This window comes from Heteronotia binoei, chromosome 5 (assembly GCF_032191835.1).
Source record: "Heteronotia binoei isolate CCM8104 ecotype False Entrance Well chromosome 5, APGP_CSIRO_Hbin_v1, whole genome shotgun sequence".
NCBI lineage: Eukaryota > Metazoa > Chordata > Lepidosauria > Squamata > Gekkonidae > Heteronotia > Heteronotia binoei.
Window position 1 is genome coordinate 4,083,104 of NC_083227.1, and position 16,300 is coordinate 4,099,403.

Consider the following 16,300-nt stretch of genomic DNA (forward strand, 5'->3'; position numbering starts at 1 on the left):
CCAGATAATAGCCCACATAAGAACATAAGAGAAGCCATGTTGGATCAGGCCAATGGCCCATCCAGTCCAGCACTCTGTGTCACAGAAGAACATAAGAGAAGCCTTGTTGGATCAGGCCAGTGGCCCCTCCAGTCCAACACTCTGTGTCACATAAGAACATAAGAGAAGCCTTGTTGGATCAGGCCAGTGGCCCCTCCAGTCCAACACTCTGTGTCACATAAGGACATAAGAGAAGCCATGTTGGATCAGGCCAGTAGCCCATCCAGTCCAACACTCTGTGTCACATAAGGACATGAGAAGCCTTGTTGGATCAGGCCAGTGGCCCCTCCAGTCCAACACTCTGTGTCACATAAGAGAAGCCCTGTTGGATCAGGCAAATGGCCCATCCAGTCCAACACTCTGAGTCACATAAGAACATAAGAGAAGCCTTGTTGGATCAGGCCAGTGGCCCATCCAGTCCAGCACTCTGTGTCACATAAGAACATAAGAGAAGCCTTGTTGGATCAGGCCAGTGGCCCATCCAGTCCAACACTCTGTGTCACACAGTGGCCAATATATGTCTGTGTGTATTTATTTTATTTATTTTTATTTTATTCTATTTATATCCCGCCCTACCCTACCGAGGTGGGCTCAGGGCGGCTTACAATACAAAAAGCTAACGAATCAGTTTAAAAATACATTAATAATTATACAATAAAATACATAAAAATACATAAAACTCACATCAATATGCACTATGCTACCTTTTCCTTAAATCAATTCTTCAAATATTCCAGTATTCAATAATCTGATGTTCGAGATTTAAATATTCAGGCATTCCGATATCAATTAATTATATGCCAACCAGAAGAGGGCTGTTTTACAGGCACTGCGGAACTGTTCAAGGTTCCGCAGGGCCCTCACCTCCTCCGGGAGCTGGTTCCACCAACAGGGAGCTGCAATCGAAAAGGCCCTGTCTCTGGTCGCTTTCGGACGGGCCTCCTTTGGCCCAGGGATTATAAGGAGGTTCTGAGACCCCGATCTCAGCACTCTCTGGGGAACATGTGGGGAGAGACGGTCCCTAAGGTAGGCAGGTCCCAGGCCATAAAGGGCTTTAAAGGTCATTAGCAGCACCTTGTATCGAACTCAGTATGTTATCGGCAGCCAATGCAGTCCCCAAAGCCCCAGCTGAATGTGCTCCCGTCTAGGGAGCCCTAACAACCGCCGGGCAGCGGCATTCTGCACCGGGTTCGGCACAGGGGCAGCCCCATGTAGAGGGCATTGTAGTAGTCCAGCCTCGATGTGACCGTTGCATGGATCACTGTTGCCAGGTCGCCGTCCTCCAGGAAAGGAGCCAGCTGCCTTGCCCGCCTGAGATGAAAAAATGCGGACTTGGCAGTGGCTGCTATCTAGGCCTCCATAGTTAGAGTAGGCTCCAATAGCACCCCCGGGGCTCCTAACCCTGTGCGCCGCTGACAGAGGCACACCATCGAGGGCCGGTAAGGGAATCTCCCTCCCCGGACCACGGCGACCCAAGCAAAGGACCTCTGTCTTCGCTGGGTTTAGCTTCAGCCCGCTCAGCCTGAGCCATCTAGACACAGCCTGCAATGCCAGGTCCAGGTTTTCTGGGACACAGGCAGGCCAGCCGTCCATAAGTAGATAGAGCTGGGTGTCATCAGCATACTGGTGGCAACCCAGCCCATATCTCCGGGCAATCTGGGCAAGAGGGCGCATGTAGATGTTAAACAACATTGGGGAAAGAACTGCTCCCTGAGGAACCCCGCAATCCAGCGGGTACCTCCGGGACAATTCACCCCCAATCGCCACTCTTTGTCCCCGACCCTTGAGGAGAGAGGTAAGCCATTGTAAAGCCAACCCCTGAATCCCCACGTCGGCAAGACGGCAAGTCAGCAACCGATGATATACACACACATATATAAACACACTGTGGCTAATAGCCACTGATTGACCTCTGCTCCATATTTTTATCTAACCCCCTCTTGAAGCTGGCTATGCTTGTAGCCGCCACCACCTCCTGTGGCAGTGAATTCCACATGTTAATCACCCTTTGGGTGAAGAAGTACTTCCTTTTATCCATTTTAACCTGACTGCTCAGCAGTTTCATTGAATGCCCACAAGTTCTTGTATTGTGAGAAAGGGAGAAAAGTACTTCTTTCTCTACTTTCTCCATCCCCTGCATAATCTTGTAAACCTCTTCTACTAGAGAATTTCTGACCCCTGCAGATAACTCACCAGCTCTGCTGAGAGAAGGGTGCAGAGTCTGGGAGTGGGGCAGGATCCCTTCCTTGGTCTCTTTTCCATTCCATCTCTTACCCCTCTCCCTGGCTGCTGTTTCAGATGCGAGGACCACCTTTGGAGATGGAAGCTGCAATCCCTGAGGCAGAAGGAGCTTCTTTGGAGCAGGGGCAGAGGGTACCGGTGGTGGAGCATGCCCAAGATGCCCTCTCCTGTGGTAAGGACTCCTTGTGCCTGGGTGCAATTGGGGCATCCCCTGAATGTGATGGGTGAAGAGTTTGGGTCACAAAAATCTATAACTATTTCTACACATTACACAGAGTAAAATGGCACTCATTTTACTAGTTTGTGATTAGACAAATTCCTGGGGGTCAATTACTCCTATTAATTAAACCATTCACAGCTCGCCTTCCTTCCGTAAAATGTCACAAATTGCCTGGGGGGTTGGGGGTGGGAATCAGACAAACTTCAGCAAAACTATTCAGCCTGGTTAGTAGAGGGAGCCTCCATCTTCAGGGGCAGCAGACCTCAGAAAACCAGTTCCTAGGGGGCCAATACTTATGTGGAAAATTGCCTTCTGTGCCTGTAGTTATAGGGGCGTTAGGCAGGCTGCTGTGGGAAACGGAATGCTGGAGTAGGGATAGCAGGCTATGCCCAGAAACTGAAGAAGTTCTGGGGAAGGACTTGGGACAGATGTGATATAATGTTGATGTTAAGTCTGTCTGAAAACCTACTTGTGAAGTTAGCATGCTGAGACACTCCGAAAGCTCATCCATGTTACCTTGAAGTATACAGAATTCCTCAAGTCATGTCTGGTCCATTGCGACGGTGATTTTTCATGCTGTGTCATTTCCACCCCCTCTTTTCCTCCCTGCGGAGCAAACCCAAGTCTCTCAGAAGTTTGAAATATGTTGGCAGCATTTATAGTCCCTGAGACTCATAGGAGAGCCAGTTTGGTGTAGTGGTTAAGTGTGCGGACTCTTCTCTGGGAGAACCGGGTTTGATTCCCCACTCCTCCACTTGCAACCTGCTAGCATGGCCTTGGGTCAGCCATAACTCTGGCAGAGGTTGTCCTTGAAAGGGCAGCTGCTGTAAGAGCCCTCTCCAGCCCCACCCACCTCACAGGGTGTCTGTTGTGGGGGAGGAAGATAAAGGAGATTGTGAGCTGCTCTGAGACTCTGTCCATGAAAGGGCAGCTGCTGTGAGAGCCCTTGCAGCCCCACCCACCTCACAGGGTGTCTGTTGTGGGGGAGGAAGGGAAAGGAGATTGTAGGCTGCTCTGAGACTCTGTCCTTGAAAGGGCAGCTGCTGTGAGAGCCCTCTCAGCCCCACCCACCTCACAGGGTGTCTGTTGTGGGGGAGGAGGGTAAAGGAGATTGTAGGCCGTTCTGAGACTCTGTCCTTGAAAGGGCAGCTGCTGTGAGAGCCCTCTCAGCCCCGCCCACCTCACAGGATGTCTGTTGTGGGGGAGGAAGGGAAAGGAGATTGTGAGCCGCTCTGAGACTCTTTGGAGTGGAGGGCAGGATAGAAATCCAATATCTTCATCTACCTCACAGGGTGTCTGTTGTGGGGGAGGAAGGGAAAGGAGATTGTGAGCCACTCTGAGACTCTTTGAAGTGGAGGGCGGGATATAAATCCAATATCTTCATCTACCTCACAGGGTGTCTGTTGTGGGGGAGGAAGGGAAAGGAGATTGTGAGCCGCTCTGAGACTCTCCGGAGTGGAGGGCGGGATATAAATCCAATATCTTCATCTACCTCACAGGGTGTTTGTTGTGGGGGAGGAAGATAAAGGAGATTGTGAGCCGCTCTGAGACTCTTTAGAGTGGAGGGTGGGATATAAATCCAATATCTTCATCTACCTCACAGGGTGTCTGTTGTGGGGGAGGAAGGGAAAGGAGATTGTGAGCCGCTCTGAGACTCTCCGGAGTGGAGGGCGGGATATAAATCCAATATCTTCATCTACCTCACAGGGTGTCTGTTGTGGGGGAGGAAGGGAAAGGAGATTGTGAGCCGCTCTGAGACTCTCCGGAGTGGAGGGCGGGATATAAATCCAATATCTTCATCTACCTCACAGGGTGTCTGTTGTGGGGGAGGAAGGTAAAGGAGATTGTGAGCCTCTCTGAGACTCTTCGGAGTGGAGGGCGGGATATAAATCCAATATCTTCATCTACCTCACAGGGTGTCTGTTGTGGGGGAGGAAGGGAAAGGAGATTGTGAGCCGCTCTGAGACTCTTTGGAGTGGAGGGCGGGATATAAATCCAATATCTTCATCTACCTCACAGGGTGTCTGTTGTGGGGGAGGAAGGGAAAGGAGATTGTGAGCCGCTCTGAGACTCTTTGGAGTGGAGGGTGGGATATAAATCCAATATCTTCTTCTAGGTCCTCTTGCAGAATTTAGCAAAAAGGGTTAAAAAAAATGTGTTGATTGTACATAGGGCAATGTTTCCCAACCCTGGGAAGGAGGTGTGCGAAGCAGGGAACAAACAAGCAATAACCCTTCCTTCCTCCTTTGTCTCAGGAACAGGCAGTGAAGAGATGCTGTTGAGCCTTCGCCTTTTCAGAGGGGTGGAAACGGCTGCTGCACCTGCAATCCAGGTAGGAGAGATGAGCAGGGTCCCTCCTCCTTTCTCAGGGGAGCTTTTGCTCCTGCAGCTTCTACAAGGTGTAAGGGCAAGAGATCCTTTGACTGCTGTTCTGTTTACCCATCCCAAGTCATACATCCTGAACCTTCCCAGATGACTCCCTTCCAGTGTGCAATTTCTTGCCAAAAGGCTGAGCACATCTCACAGAGGTCTGAGAGAGAGCAGAACAGAGCAGAGCAGCTCTGATAGCTGAGAGTTAACTATGGGAGTTTGTTATCGCCCACCAAATCAAAAGAGAGAGGACGATTATAATATGATGGAAGGCTTAAAGATAGCGGCTAAACGTAAAAACTGTGTCGTAATAGGTGATTTTAACTACCCGCGGATTGATTGGGTCAATATGTGTTCTGGTCGAGAGAAAGAGATTGAGTTTCTTGATGCTCTCAATGACTGTGCTATGGAGCAGATGGTCTCAGAACCTACCAGGGGTGGGGCGATCCTGGATTTGGTCCTAAGTAATGCCCAAGACTTGGTGAGAGATGTAAAAGTGATTGCGCCGCTTGTGAGCAGTGACCATAATGTTACTGATTTCACCGTTTGTATAAGAAGAAGATATTGGATTTATATCCCGCCCTCCACTCCGAAGAGTCTCAGAGCGGCTCACAATCTCCTTTACCTTCCTCCCCCACAACAGACACCCTGTGAGGTGGGTGGGGCTGGAGAGGGCTCTCACAGCAGCTGCCCTTTTAAGGACAACCTCTGCCAGGGCTATGGCTGACCCAAGGCCATGCTAGCAGGTGCAATTGGAGGAGTGGAGAATCAAACCCGGTTCTCCCAGAGAAGAGTCCTCACACTTAACCACTACACCAAACTGGTTCTCATATTATAAATAGGGAGTTGCCCAAAAAGACCGCCACAACCATGTTTAACTTGAAAAGGGGTAAATTCTCTGAGATGAGGAGGCATGTGAGGAGGAAACTGAAAGGAAAGGTAAATACAGTCAAAACCCTTGGGGAAGCTTGGAGACTATTTAAAACTATAATCCTAGCAGCTCAGATAAAATACATACCACAAGTTAGGAAAGGCACAAACAGGTGTAAGAAAAGGCCTGCATGGTTAACAAACAAAGTTATGGAAGCTGTAAAAGGTAAGAAGGACTCCTTTAAGCAGTGGAAAGCCAGTACAAGTGAGATTAATAAAAGGGAACACAGGCTGTGCCAAATCAAATGCAAAACTGTGATCAGGCAGGTAAAAAGGGACTATGAGGAACATATTGCAAAAAACATAAAGACCAACAATAAATACTTCTTCAAATATATTAGAAGCAGGAAAGCAGCCAGGGAGGCAGTGGGGCCCTTGGATGACCATGGGGTAAAAGGATTACTGAAGGAGGATAGGGAAATGGCTGAGAAGCTGAATGCATTTTTGCCTCCGTCTTCACTGTGGAAGACGAGAACTTTTTGCCCGCCCCAGAACCACTAATTTTGGAAGGGGTGTTGAAAGACATGAGTCAGATTGAGGTGACAAAAGAGGAGGTCCTACAACTGATGGACGAATTAAAAACTAATAAGTCACTGGGTCCGGATGGCATACATCCGAGAGTTCTGAAAGAACCCAATGTTGAACTTGTGGATCTTCTAATAAAAATCTGTAATCTTTCACTGAAGTCTGCCTCCGTTCCTGAGGACTGGAAGGTAGCAAATGTCACCCCCATCTTTAAAAAGGGTTCCAGAGGAGATCCAGGAAATTACAGGCCAGTCAGTCTGACTTCGATACCGGGAAAGTTGGTAGAAACCATTATCTTTTTTTTTTTTTTTTACAAATTTAAATATTTTATTGTGAATCAAACAATAATAACAAACAAAGCCAAACACATGTCAAACAACATACACATAATATACACACAAAAACCCGTGACTTCCCACCACCTACCCACCCACATGTATAAGGAGTTGTGAGGGCTTTACCAAATACCAGTTCTAATATCTCACCACCATTCCAATACTTTTTGCCCATATATACACTGGTTCCCAAGTTTTCATACATTCTTTCCAATTACCGTCTCTCAATCTTACAGTCAGAAACCATTATCAAGGACAGAATGAGTAGGCACATTGATGAACACGGGTTATTGAGGAAGACTCAGCATGGGTTCTGTAGGGGAAGATCTTGCCTCACTAACCTGTTACATTTCTTTGAGGGGGTGAACAAACATGTGGACAAAGGAGACCCCATAGATGTTGTTTACCTTGACTTCCAGAAAGCTTTTGATAAAGTTCCTCATCAAAGCGTCGTTAGTAAGCTTGAGAGTCATGGAGTAAAAGGACAGGTCCTCTTGTGAATCAAAAACTGGCTGAGTAATAGGAAGCAGAGAGTGAGTATAAATGGGCAGTCTTCACAGTGGAGGACGGTAAGCCGTGGGGTGCCGCAGGGCTCAGTACTGGGTCCCATGCTCTTTAACTTGTTCATAAATGATTTAGAGTTGGAAGTGAGGAGTGAAGTGGCCAAGTTTGCAGATGACACTAAATTGTTCAGGGTGGTGAGAACCAGAGAGGATTGTGAGGAACACCAAAGGGATCTATTGAGCCTGGGTGAGTGGGCGTCAACGTGGCAGATGAGGTTCAATGTGGCCAAGTGCAAAGTAATGCACATTGGGGCCAAGAATCCCAGCTACAAATACAAGTTGATGGGGTGTGAACTGGCAGAGACTGACCAAGAGAGAGATCTTGGGGTCATGGTAGATAACTCACTGAAAATGTCAAGACAGTGTGCGTTTGCAATAAAAAAGGCCAATGCCGTGCTGGGAATTATTAGGAAGGGAATTGAAAACAAATCAGCCAGTATCATAATGTCCCTGTATAAATCGATGGTGCGGTCTCATTTGGAGTACTGTGTGCAGTTCTGGTCACCGCACCTCAAAAAGGATATTATAGCATTGGAGAAAGTCCAGAAAAGGGCAACTAGAATGATTAAAGGGCTGAAACACTTTCCCTATGAAGAAAGGTTGAAACGCTTGGGGCTCTTTAGCTTGGAGAAACGTCGACTGCGGGGTGACATGATAGAGGTTTACAAGATAATGCATGGGATGGAGAAAGTAGAGAAAGAAGTACTTTTCTCCCTTTCTCACAATACAAGAACTCATGGGCATTCGATGAAATTGCTGAGCAGACAGGTTCAAACGGATAAAAGGAAGTACTTCTTCACCCAAAGGGTGATTAACATGTGAAATTCACTGCCACAGGAGGTGGCGGCGGCCACAAGCATAGCCACCTTCAAGAGGGGGTTAGATAAAAATATGGAGCAGAGGTCTATCAGTGGCTATTAGCCACAGTGTGTGTGTGTGTGTGTGTGTGTGTATATATACATTTTTTTTTGGCCACTGTGTGACACAGAGTGTTGGACTGGATGGGCCATTGGCCTGATCCAACATGGCTTCTCTTATGTTCTTATGTGACACAGAGTGTTGGACTGGATGGGCCATTGGCCTGATCTAACATGGCTTCTCTTATGTTCTTATGCCTGACGTGGTCTCTGAAGAGGAGGGAACCTTCTTTTTCTTTCAGGGTCCCTTTTCCTTGGAGGAGGTGTCCGTCTCTTTCATCGAGGCAGAGTGGGCCCTGCTGGATCCGGGACAAAGAGCCCTGTACAAGGAAGTCATGCTGGAGAACTATGGGAACGTGGCCTTTCTGGGTAAGGCTCTTTCATGCGTGCCAAAGGTGCTCCTGCCTGCCATTGGGATGAGGGATGAATGCAGATATGGAATAGCAATGCATCATTTTGAGGGAGGGGCTGTGGGGGAGGGGAGGGGCTGTGACTCCCTGGCAGAGCACCTGCTTAGTATGCAGAAGGTCCCAGGGTCAAGCCCTGGCACATCGCCACTGAAAAGGATCAGGTAGGAGGAAATGCGAAAGACCTCTGCCTGAGACCTGGAGAGCCACTGCGAAACTCAATGGACAATTCTTATCTCAATGGACCAAGGTTCTGATTCAGTATAATTAAACTTTATAAATTTATGGAGACAGAAGTGGTCCCCAGGGTTATCTAGTCCAACTCCCTGCACAATGCAGAAAATTCACAAATACCTCCTCCATACACACACCCCCAGTGACCCCTGCTCCAGACCCAGAAGATGGCAAAAGACCTCCAGGATCCCTGGCTAAACTGGCCTGGAGAAAAGCTAATACATTAAATATCTGATATTCAATAGCACCATTTCTCTCTCTCTCTCAGCAACTTTTGATTTTATGAAAGGGATAAAACTAGAAGACAAAAGGGGGAAAAATTAAAAACTTCTTCATAAATTATCATCATCATTTTAATTGTTATAGAAAGCAAACTAAAAGGAAAAGGGTAATGGAAGGGGGAAATAAAAGGCTTCCATTTTTCTCTGCAACAAATATAATTTTGGTTACAAAGTTATCCTTGCTTATGCAAAGTCTCTTTTCATTCCCCTTAGGTATGTTTCTCAGTCAGAAAAACCACAAATCCTCAAGTCATCCTCAAGTCATCCTTATCTTTTTCATGCAAAAAGTCAATGAAGGGTTTCTAATAAATTGCCTAATTGTCTCTTCCCTAATCAATACTCTTAAGTTTAGCCATAGCTGCAAAGTCCAACAGTTTCTCCCACCATTCTTCTACTGTAGAAGAAGAAAAAGAAGATATTGGATTTACACCCCACCCTACCTACACTCCGAATCTCAGAGTCTCAGAGCGGCTTACAATCTCTTTTACCTTCCCCCCCCCCTCCAAAAAGACCCCCAGAAACCCTGTGAGGTGGGTGGGACTAAGAGAGCTCTACCTGAAGCTGCCATTTCAAAGATAACTTTGTGATACCTATGGCTGATCCAAGGCCATTCCAGCAGCTGCAAGTGGATGAGTGGGGAATCAAACCTGGTTCTCCCAGATAAGAGAGCTATGGCTGATCCAAGGCCATTCTAGCAGGTGCAAGTGGAGGAATGGGGAATCAAACCCGGTTCTCCCAGATAAGAGAGCTATGGCTGACCCAAGGCCATTCCAGCAGCTGCAAGTGGATGAGTGGGGAATCAAACCCGGTTCTCCCAGATAAGAGAGCTCTGGCTGACCCAAGGCCATTCCAGCAGGTGCAAGTGGAGGAGTGGGGAATCAAACCCAGTTCTCCCAGATAAGAGAGCTATGGCTGATCCAAGGCCATTCCAGCAGCTGCAGGTGGATGAGTGGGGAATCTAATCTGGTTCTCCCAGATAAGAGAGCTATGGCTGATCCAAGGCCATTCTAGCAGGTGCAAGTGGAGGAATGGGGAATCAAACCTGGTTCTCCCAGATAAGAGACCTATGGCTGACCCAAGGCCATTCCAGCAGCTGTAAGTGGAAGAGTGGGGAATCAAAACCGGTTCTCCCAAATAAGAGTCCTTGCACTTAAACCACTACACCAAACTGGTGTCGCATTGCCAGACATTTCCATTTCTTTCTTGATGTATAAACAATTTTATTAGTAACATATGGTAGCAGAATTATATCTACAACTTATAAAGAGCTTAAAATAAAAGAAAAATCTTTCTACCCCATATTTTACTTTCCTCCCACCCCTCCCTCCATTACTTGACCCCCGCCAGTGTTATTTAAAAAAAAAAAACCAAATATTAAAGGTACCCTTAACTATAAAAATCTTAATCATCAAAAATTGTCCAATGTCCTTTTATTTTCCACTCTTTCTCTACGTATCTTCTGAATTTCTTCCACTCCACATTAAAAAGTTCTAAATCATAGTCTCTTAGTTTTCTTGTTAATTTGTCCATTTCACTCCATGACATAACTTTTGTAATCCAGTCCCATTTTTCTGGTATTTTTTCTTGCTTCCATAACTGCGCATACAATGTCCTAGCAGCTGAGAGCAAGTACCATATTAAAGTTCTATCTTCTTTTGGAAATTCTTCCATTTGTATTCCCAGCAGAAAAGTCTCTGCCTCTTTGTTAAATTCATATCCCAGAATCTTAGAGATCTCTTGCTGAATCATCTGCCAAAACATTTTAGCCCTTTCACAAGTCCACCACATATGGTAGAAAGAACCTTCATGCTTTTTACATTTCCAACACCTATCTGGCATCTTTTTATTCAACTTTGCTAATTTTTTTGGAGTCATATACCATCTATACATCATCTTAAAACAGTTTTCTTTAATACTATGACATGTCATAGACATTTCCATTTCTTGACGCATGTCGATGGCACCCTTTTGTTGCAGCACAAGTATTCCAGCTGTAGCTGAAAGTTATTCTACATAAAGCTGTTCATTGCGATGAAGCAAGAAAATATTAATGCTTCATGAGCATCAAGTGAGCATGGCTTCTCTCTGGTCTTTCCCCATATTATACTTTCTATCTCTCTAGTATCAGGTGGTCCTAATGACCCAATCAAATATCCTCCTTCATGGAATTTTCCAGAGGCTTTCAGCACCCTCACCCTCCCCCCCTCCCTCCTCATTACACAACTGTCAAGAACTGTGTCTTGCCATAATAGTGTAGAGTGGGGAGGCCTATTTTTATCCTTCGTATTAGATGCCTGCATTTGCTTTGCACGATCCTTTCTAGCACTTGGTAGCAAAACATATCCTACCCCAGCCAGTGACACACATTCTTCCTGTGAGATGTGAAGGCCACCTCTTATATCTCAGCCTGGATATTCTAACTTCCTGAACTTGAAAAAGAATGTGAACCGTGCAGGGGTGCAGTGCTAGGGTGAATACTTAGCCCACCAGAATGTGAGCACCTGAAACATTGTATAATTAATGGTGGGTTGTAATCTATAAAGGTGTGAACTAACCAATTCCACTCAGTTCAGCAGAGTCCTTGTTGTGTATATATTCATACCATTCAGGAATAAAACCTTATTTGATTTACACCAAAGAGGTGGATTTGATGAGTCCTGTACAGAACTTGACAACAACTGGATTCAGGTTATAACAACAAGTGACTACATTCTGGAGTTTGGCCTTAAGAAAGATAAGGATGCTAGCTACAGGGAGACACAAATCACAAACAACAGTAAATCAGACCAGGCCACTTAATAATCACTGTAACCCTTGGGGGAACTAGAGTGTTTTGCCTCATGGATCCATTCCCTTTATACTGGTTCAGATAGTGACCAAGGCTCCATCCTTCCAGAAGAATTTTTCCTCTTGCGTTTCTTTCCTTCCTCATAAAAAGAATTATTACTTTCACTCCCCATCCCTGTCCTGAAAGAAGCCAGAAGTATAAGAGAGACTTCGATGGGGATAAACAGTGGCCTTACATCCAAAGAAAGGCTGGAGGTTTCCTCAAGACCATCCGAACAGCATATCTCCTTCTCAAAAGGGCTGAGAGGGGAGTATCTTTTATGGTTATGTCAAGGGAACAGGCCAGGAATAGCCATGGAGGATTTCTGATTTCACTTCTGAGCAACTTTTTGTTTTCTATAATCATACATCCTGCTATGGAGGGGGGGGGGAGGGTCTGAAATCTGGAGGCTCAGAAACGCCTTCTGGGCAAGTGCTCAGCAGTGGCTCTTGAGGGGATGAGGTATCCTTAAATACTAGATATTCTGGGGAAAGGCAGAAGAGTGGTTAAGATAAGCCAAGCTGGACGAGGCCAAAAGACCATCAGACCTTTCCTCCTGCAGTCACATAGATTACTTTCGCCCCTCCCAGCCCTCCCAGGTGCTAACAAGATCTCTCTTTCTCTCTCTCTTTATTCCAGCAGAGGATGATCACAGGAATGAGGAGTCCAAGGAATTTTATCAGCAACTGCCAGTAAGAATTAAAAATGAAGACTTGAAAGAAAAAGTCAGGAATCGAGGCAGCCCTACCAGAACGAAAGGGAGTCATATGGTTGAGAAGAGAGATGGAAGACAGAGTAAGGTACATTTGCCAAAGGACAGAATAATGAAGGCAAATAAATCTGTTCAGTGTGGAAAGTACTTCAGAAATAGATCACAGCAGCATCACAGTACCCACACAGGGGAGAAATCTTTTGAATGTTCAGAGTGTGGAAAGAGATTCAGTAAAAGCGGCAGTCTTCAGCAGCATCAGAGAACCCACACAGGGGAGAAACCTTTTGAATGCTCAGAGTGTGGAAAGAGATTCAGTCAGAGAAGCCATCTTCAATTGCACCAAAGAACCCACACAGGAGAGAAACCTTTTGAATGCTCAGAGTGTGGAAAGAGATTCAAGGAGAGGGGGAAACTTCAACAGCATCAGAGAATTCACACAGGAGAGAAACCTTTTGAATGCTCAGAGTGTGGAAAGAGATTCAACCAGAGGGGGAAACTTCAACTGCATCAAAGAACTCACACAGGAGAGAAACCTTTTAACTGCCTAGAGTGTGGAAGGAGATTCAGTACGAGTGGCAGTCTTCAGCTGCATCAGCGAACCCATACAGGAGAGAAGCCTTTTGAATGCTCAGAGTGTGGAAAGAGATTTAGTCAGAGAAGCCATCTTCAGTTGCATCAAAGAACCCACACAGGAGAGAAACCTTTTGAATGCTCAGAGTGTGGAAAGAGATTCAAGGAGAGGAGGAAACTTCAGCTCCATCAGAGAACTCACACAGGGGAAAAGCCATTTCAATGCTCAGAGTGTGGAAAGAGATTTAGCATGAATCACAATCTTAAAGTGCATCACAGAACGCACACAGGAGAGAAACCTTTTGAATGCTCAGAGTGTGGAAAGAAATTCAAGCAGAGGGGGATACTTCAATTGCACCAAAGAACCCACACAGGAGAGAAACCTTTTAACTGCCTAGAGTGTGGAAGGAGATTCAGTACGAGTGGCAGTCTTCAGCAGCATCAGAGAACCCACACAGGGGAGAAACCTTTTGAATGCTCAAAGTGTAAAAAGAGATTCAGTCAGAGAAGCCATCTTCAATTGCACCAAAGAACCCACACAGGAGAGAAACCTTTTAACTGCCTAGAGTGTGGAAGAAGATTCAGTATGAGTGGCAGTCTTCAGCAGCATCAGAGAACCCACACAGGGGAGAAACCTTTTGAATGCTCAGAGTGCGGAAAGAGATTCAGTCAGAGAAGCCATCTTCAGTTGCACCAAAGAACCCACACAGGAGAGAAACCTTTTAACTGCCTAGAGTGTGGAAGGAGATTCAGTACGAGTGGCAGTCTTCAGCAGCATCAGCGAACCCACACAGGGGAGAAACCTTTTGAATGCTCAGAGTGTGGAAAGAGATTCAGTCAGAGAAGCCATCTTCAGTTGCACCAAAGAACCCACACAGGAGAGAAACCTTTTGAATGCTCAGAGTGTAGAAAGAGATTCAAGGATAGGGGGAAACTTCAAGGGCATCAGAGAATTCACACAGGAGAGAAACCTTTTGAATGCTCAGAGTGTGGAAAGAGATTCAACCAGAGGGGGCTACTTCAACTGCACCAAAGAACTCACACAGGAGAGAAACCTTTTAACTGCCTAGAGTGTGGAAAGAGATTTAAGGAGAGGAGGAAACTTCAGCAGCATCACAGAACTCACACAGGGGAAAAGCCTTTTCAATGCCCAGAGTGTGGAAAGAGATTTAGTGTGAATCACAGTCTTAAAGTGCATCACAGAACGCACACAGGAGAGAAACCTTTTGAATGCTCAAACTGTGGAAAGAAATTCAGTCAGAGTGGCCATCTTCAATATCATCAGAGAACCCACACAAGGGAGAAACCTTCAGAATGTTTGGAAGTTGTTAGCCAAATCGCCCTCAAACAAGGTATGGAGGTATTATTTTAGGAGGGCAAAGATATCAAATGAGTGGGATCAATAACCTGTGTACACAGGAGTCGAAAAACAAGGAGATTTGTAAATTAGAAATGAGTTTTTATTAGAAAAATAGTTCAAGCACACAAGAAAAATAAATCATACAGCAATCACACAGTCCTAGGAAAAACAGAGGGGAAATGTGTAGGGAAACATATAAGGGAAAAATACAGACAGGGCTATACTTTACCTCTCTCGAAGACTGCAGAAGGAACGATCCAATATCTAAGACGATAAGGGAAGGGGGAGCAAGAAACAATCAGCGTATCTCATAATAATGGGCCCAATAATGATCAGGTAATTGGGGGTGGCTTGGACAGCAAGGTAGGGGATCTGTCAGAGACACACCAGACTGGCCAAAACTTGGCCTTCTTTTAGGTAAATTGGTGTCCTGAGGTGGTGTCCTGTGGTACCTGACATCACTCCGAAGATGGCTTCCAGGAGTTTGAACAAAAGGATTAATGGGCGATGAAATATTATTACAAAGAAAATATTATTACAGAAAGTGATGAAATATTATTACAAAAAAATATTATTACAAAATGTAATTCATACAAGGAAAAAAGTGCATTTCAGCAACCTCATCATTTTACATACCACATGTGCATATTATGCATATATATTCAACAGTGTGCAAATAGTCCAAACCATAAATAAGTTTGAATTAATGATTAGGACTTATTATTTGGACTATTTGCACACTGTTGTATATATGTGCATAAATATACACATGCGGTATGTAAAATGATGAGGTTGCTGAAATACACTTTTTTCCTTGTATGAATTACATTTTGTAATAATATTTTTCACAGAGTGGTTTTGATTTATTTGGTTGCAACAGACAGGAGAGGAATCTTATCAATATTCAGTGTGTGGCAAGGTTCTGAAGCATAAACTTGACTTTTGTGTTCCTCAGAGAATCCATACAAGGATGAAACTTTCCTATAGCTGGTTCTGATGAGATTCTTCAAATGGAGCTGACGTTGGAACATCAGAAAGGTGGAGAATATAGTTACACGATGGTGGGCCCTTTCAGTGTTTGCCCTTCTCTGTGAAACTTGCTACTTCAGGTTATCTGGTAGTCTAACTCTGACATTTTCCAAATTGGCAAAAACTGTTCCTTTCCCAAACCTGTGAAGGAATAGAGAAGTACAGGGCTCTTTTTGTAGCAGGAACTCCTTTGCATATTAGGCCACACACCCCTGATGTAACCAATCTTCTAAGAGCTTACAGTAGACCTTGAAATAAGAGTCGTATAAGCTCTTGGAGGATTGGCTACATCATGAGGGTGTGGCCTAATATGCAAAGGAGCTCCTGCTACGAAAAAAGGCCTGGAAGAGTTGATGGTTAGATATCTACAGCCTCGCTGCTACTGGTTAACCATAGTGTGACCTTAATTTACAAACATTTTTATTTGACAAGCAGTTCTAAAGAGGCATTTCTCAACCCTAATCCCTTCCCAGTCCAGTCTGCTGTGAACTTTTGGGGCTTTTTTCCACATTGAAGCCCAAAGTATTCTGGCAGTAGAATTAATATGGGTTGAAAGGAAAAGATTGTGCCCTGTAACCCAGGAGTAATTCTTTATGTGCCCTAGCGATTCTCAGAATATCCCATAAGCTGAGGTGCCGCATGTATTTTCTCAATTTTATATGAAGTTCTAAACAAGAAATCCTCTTCCAGGTGCCTGAGATTCGCACCTCTAGCCACAATTGATCCCCGTGAGGGACTGC

General features: G+C 45.3%; 1 protein-coding gene across 1 annotated transcript in view; it reads left to right on the forward strand.

The window, feature by feature from the left end:
• The window catches only part of LOC132571572 (zinc finger protein 709-like), a 172,672-nt gene extending 157,154 nt beyond the window's left edge, over window positions 1–15,518 (forward strand). The window contains exons 6-7 of the mRNA XM_060238372.1: window positions 12,529–14,523; window positions 15,487–15,518. Coding sequence (XP_060094355.1) covers window positions 12,529–14,523; window positions 15,487–15,518 — 2,027 coding nt within the window. The remainder of the gene's footprint in view (window positions 1–12,528; window positions 14,524–15,486) is intronic.
• The last annotated feature ends 782 nt before the right edge of the window (window positions 15,519–16,300 follow it).